This window comes from Athene noctua, chromosome 3, assembly GCF_965140245.1.
Source record: "Athene noctua chromosome 3, bAthNoc1.hap1.1, whole genome shotgun sequence".
Lineage (NCBI taxonomy): Eukaryota > Metazoa > Chordata > Aves > Strigiformes > Strigidae > Athene > Athene noctua.
In genome coordinates, this window is record NC_134039.1 from 53,594,800 (window position 1) to 53,603,008 (window position 8,209).

General features: G+C 37.9%; 1 protein-coding gene across 2 annotated transcripts in view; it reads right to left on the reverse strand.

Moving 5' to 3' along the window:
- The window catches only part of ARID2 (AT-rich interaction domain 2), a 107,413-nt gene extending 99,474 nt beyond the window's left edge, over nucleotides 1–7,939 (reverse strand). For both annotated transcript variants that reach the window (XM_074903000.1, XM_074903001.1), the window contains exons 1-3: nucleotides 7,765–7,939; nucleotides 7,511–7,604; nucleotides 6,285–6,382 (exon numbers count right to left, since the gene is read on the reverse strand). In XM_074903000.1, the coding sequence (XP_074759101.1) occupies nucleotides 6,285–6,382; nucleotides 7,511–7,604; nucleotides 7,765–7,856 (284 nt within the window). In that variant the 5' untranslated portion in view covers nucleotides 7,857–7,939. The remainder of the gene's footprint in view (nucleotides 1–6,284; nucleotides 6,383–7,510; nucleotides 7,605–7,764) is intronic.
- Nucleotides 7,940–8,209: the final 270 nt, after the last annotated feature.

Here is an 8,209-nt window from a genome sequence, read left to right on the forward strand (position 1 = left end):
GGAAGAGAAAATGTTAACATTCATCACACTAATTTTTCAGTACATTTTTCAGCAGTAAAAAAGAGTTTACCCTCTGAAGGAAAAGGTCAGAAACTTTGATAGAGGCCAAACTCATCTGCATAGTGACTAGTATCACAACATAACTCTAAGAAAGAGCAATTTTAAGGTAGCTATGTTTCCTTTCACTTGCTGCTTGCTCTCCTCAGAAAAGGCCTAATGGAAATTTTGTATTATAAAAGTTCTATTATCTTTTGAGCAGATTCCCAGCAACTCTGACAAGACAATATCCATCCAAATAAATAACTTCTATTGAGAGACATTCTAAGATTTTAAGAACCAACATGTTTAATTCCTCTAAATAAAGCTTTATAGCATGAACAGTACCTAGTCTTGATTTTGAGTATGTTGACTGTATGATTACATAATCAAATACATAAAACAAAATTCTCCTTCCAACTATGTAAAATATTCACTTTGGACTTAAAAGCAAGGTCTCAGACATCTGACTGAAACACACGTTGCAATTCTTATCTTGAGGGGGGAAAAATAATTTTAAAAATAAATAAAAAATGTCATCCATGTATTTGTTTCCTGTCTCACCAGTGAATGCAGGATTTTTGACAAAATTAAGCACATCAGATTCCACAGGTGAAGTCTGTACTGTTGCAATAAGTCTGTAGCTATGCAAGATGAAAGCCTTCATTATAGTGTTATTCAAGGATGGATAAAACCTGTAAGGTCATCTGGTCCATTTCTCTGCCAGTCCTGGCTCATTACCTGTTGCACATGTATTAGTGTCCTGACCAGGCTGGTTCTGAATGACCCACAGGTTCCCCCATACTCCACTTGGCATATTATTTAGAATATATACAGGTATATCTTGGGGGTGTTTGAGCAGCTGTCTGCTCTGAATACTCTCCCTTGGTTTCATCTCAGCTTACATGTTAACACAGCCTCTTATTTTATTTAAAATCATCTCCCTTTTAAGTATTTAGGCTCCTAAAAATGCTTGTAAGATACCATTTACCCTTCTCACCCAAAACGTTAATTTAGCCAAGCAAAACATATTTATTTCTCAAATCTTTTTAAATATCAATTAGTCCCTTCAGCCTTCTTAACATTTTGTTGCTCTTCTCTAAGCTTCTTCTAAGTTGCCCCACCTGTTGCAAAGGTTCTGAAAGTAAAACAGTATTCCAAATACAGTCACACAATCTCATACAAAAACTTATCTCCCACTTGTTCAATGACTCTGTGGATGCAACCTAAACTAGTTCTGAATTTTACAAAGTCTATATATCATATTGCAAATTGGGGCCTGTTCTTCCTGTCAGAAGCATGCACAAATCCCTTTCATATGAAAGGGAGTTGGGTGCACACAACTGACAGGATTATCAGGCCCATGGTAGCACTCCTATCCCTTTTTCAGCAATACCGCTTTCCAGGTTATTCCCTCACAATGAATACCTGTTTTGGATTACTGTCCCTCAACTGTTTTAGCCTGCATTTTCCAAACTAAATCTCATTTGTATTTTCCAACAATGTGCCTATTTTCTTCAGATAACCTTTTCTGCCCTGACTTGTGTCTAACTCTTCCCTCTATCCTTGTCTGCTAACATCGCAAGTGCACAATTCACCTTCTCATACAGTTAAATTAATCCAGACACTAAATATGCGTAAAATGGCTAAACTTGTATTACTACGTGCACATGTAATGTTACTCCTTTAGCACCTAAAACTGCTGTGGCTCACCAAATCTGTTCTTTATACTTTGTTATATTTTTGTTTATGGCCCTTCAAACAATTCTTCATTCAGATGATTATCCATATATACAAATAATTAGTTAATGAGAGACTCTGAAATGTATTTGAATTTTAGAAAATATGTAAAATATATTTCTACAGCTACAACTTTCTCTTCATCCACTGGGGCCTTGAACCTGCAATCAGATGTGGCAAGCAAGCCAGTCCTGTACTTCTCCATACTCACTGATCTGTGTGCAGAAGCTGTTGCAGCATCAGATCCTAATTTTAAACACTGAGCCAGAATAACAAAGAAAACTCTTTTAAAGTAATTTTTCTTGGAAAATTCCAGGCTGCACATTACTGTTTCCCTAATATTTCTGCCATTATTTTACTAGGAACAGAATACTTTAAATTTGTCTATTCTTCAGCTCATGCCTTTTTTTTCCTCCCTCCCATTTAAAAAAAAAAAAAAAAAAATCACTACTATTATTCAATTTCTTAGTGACATCTTGAAGATCAAATGACCTATAAATACCTTCAGATCTTTCAAGAACCCCATTTGTTGTCAATAAGTATTTCATATGGTCCTGATTTTTAACTGCTCACACTTTTTCATCCTACTATATATGGAATTTCAGGAAATTCAGCCTAATGGCTTGCCTTCATAATAACTTTATGCAGCTTCTCATTTATGAACAGACTTCTTTCCTCTCTACTTGACTTCCCCTTACCTTCCCAATATTTAAAACAGGAAATTCTTATTCACCTTTAACTAATACTCATTCCTGCTGCCTTTATCAGAAGTTTACAATACACACCTGCTTCCCACCTTTCAGAAATTCTCTGCAGAACTGACTTGAACTCGTTTTACCTTGCACTTAGTTGTTTCACATAATTTCTCTTAACGCAGATAAATACATTTTAAAAGAAAAGGGATTTTTAATTCAGTCAAGCATACTTCATTTGCACATTTAGCTTACAACATCTCTCACTCCCCAAGAATAGATGAAGACCCACAACAGAAATAAATGTATTGCTTACGCTCACATAAAAACCAACACAACCTTGTACTAATATATGAGGTCACATCAGTCCAATTCTTTGTAACCTGATCAACCATTAACATAAAAAACAGGGTATATTTCACGTTAACTTTCTTTTCACCTTCTGTATGTTTACCAACTAACAAAAATGTAAAAACATGCCCACATTACTGATGTTTACATTTATTACCCCATATTAAAATACTTTCATTAACATTATAAAATAATCTTTAGAGAAGCATTTAGAAAATGCTTTACTAATTCACCTCAATTGAGATGAAACATCTAATTTGCACTACATCCAAGGGAATTACACTCCCTGATGCTGTAGAGACTTACAGAACTACATTAACAAGGTACAGTCTATCAATGGTTATCGGCACTGTGGCTTTTGACTGCTCACTAAGAACCACAGTGAATAAATTACTTCACCTGTCAGACGGCTCAAAGCAACACAGGCACAAAGTTTGAATGGTTCAGACTTTCCCTATTATAAGTAACTTTTTCCAGTGAGAGAAAAGGGAGGGCAGCACAAGGGAGAAGGGGTAGATAGGATTCTCTATCATCTATTCAAATATCACCTATCATAAAGCCGACCAAAATTAGAAGTTTAAACAATTCACATATTTAATGAAGCCTAACATACAATCCCAAAGACACACCGCAAAATTCCACAACAGTCAAAATGAAAAAGTTTTTTAAACAAAAGACACACCTCAACCGCCTAGAAAAAAACATAAGCCAATGATTGTTTTACAAAACATTTGGTTTGATCAAGCCAATGGGACTAGTGATGTCATACAAATAATTCAACTTTCTAAATTATTTACACGGTAATTTTAAGTCAAAATGACAGTATTACTACAGATAACACAGCAAAACGAGCAAGTGGTTCATGTAGATTGAGATCTTATCTCAGCGAACATGGTATGCCAGATGTTTCATAGAAAGAAGCAACTTTCATCACAAACTATCACAAATCCAAATCTGCAAATGTATTCATGTAGGTGCACACCACTGAATCCCTCTGAATTCAACAGGGTCCCATCTGCCATGCAGATCCCTCGCTTTACAGGACATGCAACATACAACTGGACAAAAATTTATATGAAAGTTGATAGGCCTCAATTTGTTTGGCTTTGTTTGGCTTTGTTTGCAAAATCATTACAATAGTGAGGCCAAGATTATAGTCATAATTGAGATTCAAGAGGAATTTTTTTTTTCCAAGGGTAATTGCTCAGCAGTTCATGAAAATCTAGCCCTATAAGAAACCTCAGGTTATGTTCTTCAACAGAGATAAACAAGACTCTTTTAACAAATTTATCCTTAGAGCATTTTTTTTCTTTCCCTATAACCAAATCCCCACCCTAAATCTTCTAGGTTAAAGCTTAACGAACATTAACCTAGCACAGATACATGTGTATATACAGTCTCATTACTGCATATGTAAGGAGGTGACCTTAGCTGGGAAACAGTTCACAGCAAACTTAGATTATGTGAAAAGCAACAGTGAGTAAAGCAGTAATTAAAAAAAAAAGAACAAAAAAACAAAACAACCACTAAAAACCAGTCCACCCCAAAACCAACAACCTTGACAGTTTATTTCAGAATGGCCTAAGTAAATCACAGAGATTATGATAAAAAGACATTTTTAAAGATTCTTCATCTTAACTGTTTATCAGCTGTTTTTCCTAGAGTCCAAATTTTTTAAAATTCCTAAATTAAAAAAATATGTTTGTTTGTAATCATTTATACATATTTTCAGCAAATGTATTTTAAATAATGTTAATACCAGCATGCTAATAATAAAAATAACATTTTTGTATGTCTGATTCTAAATTAAAAAGTAGTACCTTATTAAAAATTAATAGTCATTAGAAAGCTAAATTAACATTGTGTTAACTGTCACAGCATACATATACTTTCAAAATACAAATGAAAACACAAATGACATACAACCTTCTACTGCAAAAAGTTAGGCCATTCAAGCACTTACAAAATATGGAAATAAAAAGGCAAGGGTAGAAATAAAAAGGCTCTTATTTTGCAAATTATATGTAAAATCTAGTCAAGTAATAGACTACATTGTGAAACTGAAAAACTCAAAAAGAAAAAACTGCTCTCTATGACCCAACAAATCTTCAGCAACACTTTCTCAATACTATGTGGGTGAGGGGAATAAAAATAAAAAAAAAAACTAACAAACAAAACAACCCAACAGAGAAAGACATCCTAAAGTGAGCTTCTCACTTCATTCCTAGGCCTGCTAACAATCATAAACTTTGGTAAAGCTATTAACAATGGTAATTTCTTTTCTTAGTCTGAATCTTAAAGCAATCATATGTCACCACACACACAAAAAAAAAAATACAGTAACTACAGATATCTAACTAAGGTTTTCCAGACATCATTGTAACTCAATAACTGCTCCACTGTGCAATGAACTCTACAGCTTCAAGCTGGAAGTCAATCTAGGACAACCAATAGAAAGTGCACCTGTACAATTACTGCATTTCCTAATTCAGAAGGCCAAACTAGAGACACATAAAGCTTGTGTGTATTCAGATTATCAAAACAGAAGTCCAAAAGCCCATACATCTTTTGTACATAACACATATCTATATTATCACTAACTGCAATGAAAAATATAATTTATACATTCAGAAACAGAAAATTATATTCCTTAACCAACATATATAAAACTTTATTCTAAATGAAATAGAATTGTCTACATACAGCATCTAAAAACACTACATATGCAATAATTTTTAAATCTTTCACACACAGAATAGTCACCAAAAGTTAAATTTTTTTTTTAAATGTAATCTGAATAGTACCACACACAGTAATTTAACATATTCAATATGAACTCCATGCTACATTAAAAAATAATCTGCATCACAAGAAATAACCTGTATCATTTTAAGGAATGTAATCTTATTTTTTAAAACTGCATAAATCTACTATTTTTCAAATAATAAAAAAATTACTTAGCTCTTTGTACTCAAAAAATAATGTATGCTGCTAGTAGTTGATAACAAGATAATTTATCCAAAGCAGTCTACCTTCCTGCAGATGCATTTTCATTCAATGTCTGACCCCACTGAGCAGTAAACAAGTTTACATATATCAACACATTTCAGTGCTCCAAAAATCAAGCTAAGTTTCTGTAACTACAATAACATGATCTCTTAGTAACAGTTCTTTAGTAGTGTCATTCTAAAACAATCAATAAAAATGGCTCTGACATATATTGTTTATATACTTGGGATCCCTTCAAAGTTTAAGGCTTGCAGATGTAAAATACAAATAAAATAACTACAAACCAGAATTACCTTTAACTGATTACTGCCCCAAACCAGTAAGGAATTACAAGTTCTTTCTGCTTTATTTTATAGCATTTTAAAAGAGTAGGGATATTTTTATTGTTGCACACACTGAAAACCAAATATAATCCCACACTCAAAAATACTATTGCAACAGCTTGATAGCACTCACCGCAAGTAATACTGTTTTAAAGCGAAGGCAGCGTTAGAACAACTTCTGGGAAAGTTAAACTCCTCTACAATTTCTCCCCACTGATTCTTCTCTGATACCTGTCAAAAACAACACACAGGCCGAGATACACAACGTACACATAAACACGCCGTTGACAGCGAACATCACAAAAAAACACAAGCTGCCATGAAGCAACTAGATAGATATATAAAAAGAAATAAACAGAAATGTATATGGGATTTAGGACTATGTATTTTACTGACAGTCGGTAGTATTTCCCCTTCGGGAATAATCCCGCTTCTCACCGGTATTTTACTTTATTTATTTTTTAACATATACCTTATTTTTTTTCGGGGGGGACGGCCGGGAGGGTTTGTATTGTTTTGGGGTTTGTTTGTTTTTGTTTTTACTGCCTGGACAATAACCAATCGGGAGTCCCTCTGTCGCCCCCTTTTAAATCCTAACGCGGTCCGTTAAAAACCCAAAGAAGTTTAAAATAATGCAGGGAAGTCGTGGCGGGGGCGCCCCCTGGCCTCCGGGGCGCGGGGGCGCCGTCCCGGGGGGTCCCCCCAAGACAGATCCACAGACACAGAGAGGCCTTTCTTTTGAGGCCTACATTTCTGTCCCTAGCCTTGAAGCCTAAAGATGGCTATTTGATTACACACCGTCTTGGGTGCCCCTTTTGTTATTTTTCTCCGGGAAGGGCTCGGAGGGCAGCGCCCGGCCCCCCCCCGGCTGCGAGGATCGTTTCCTAGCCCATGCTCCGTGCCGATTATCGATGTTAAACATGCCCGCTAATTTTGAGTTGCACTAAAACTGCACTCAGACTCTCTCCTCTCTGTCTCTCCCTCTGTGAGAGAGACACACACACACAGAGCTGCCACCACAACCGAAAGAAACTGCCTCTCGCCCACCGGAGCTCTCTGCTCCCTCCTCGCCTTCGCCCGGGGAAGGGGGGCAGGGGCGAGGGGCTCCGGCGGAGGCGGGGGAGGCACCAGCGGGGTGTGCGCCGTACCCCCGGATCCCCCTTCATCGCTCCACCGACAAGGCCAAGCCACCAACCTGCCTATCTGCTCGCTTCCTTCTTCCACCCCCCACCTTCTCTAACCGGCTTTAAATAGGACGGTTCCCGGCCACCCCAGCTCCCCCCGCCGCCCCCGGGGGTCAGAGGAGACTTTTGGGAAGAGGTTAGTGGGAGGGAAACCCAAATTAAAACTTCCACTCACCTTCCCAAATCCGCCTAAAGTGGTGACTCTGGTGTAGAGAGCGTGAAGATCCAGCTCCTTCCCACCCACCACGGGGATCTTCTTAAAAGGAGACCTGCCAAAGGAGATACACACAAAACACCACAACTTGTCAGCTCTGCCCCCTTTTCTCCCCTCGCTGGGGCTGCCGTGTCCTTCAGGGAAGGGGCTGGAAGTTGGATCTGGTCGGTTTAAAAGCCTCCCCCCCTCCCGTTCCATCTCCCCATTTTCCTCACCCTCTGCTGTGGTGAAACTGCCGCAGCTCGTCCAGGAAAGCGAGTCCCTTTCTCCGCTGGTCTGCGTGGTTTTTACCCGTCGAATTTGCCATTTTTGTATTAAAAAAGGTTCTCGTAAAAAAAAAAAAAAAATCCAATCCAAAAAAAAAAAAAAAAAACGGCCGACAACAACAACAACAATCCCCGGCTCCTCCTTGTCTTTAAGAGACCCAGGTGCCCGTGCTCGGCCGGGGATCAGCCATGGAGAGGGGCTTGTTTAAAAAAAAGTTTAAAAGGAATAAGGGAGCCCCAGAGAGTGTGGTAATTGCGAGTCCTGTCTCCACACAACACACAGGCAAAGAGACAGGGAGGGAGAGGGGCACCTCTCAGTAATTCCTCCTCCCGCTGCTGCTGCCTCTCTCAGCACCACAAACCCAACCGATCCAGCCTGCACATGAGACTCAAC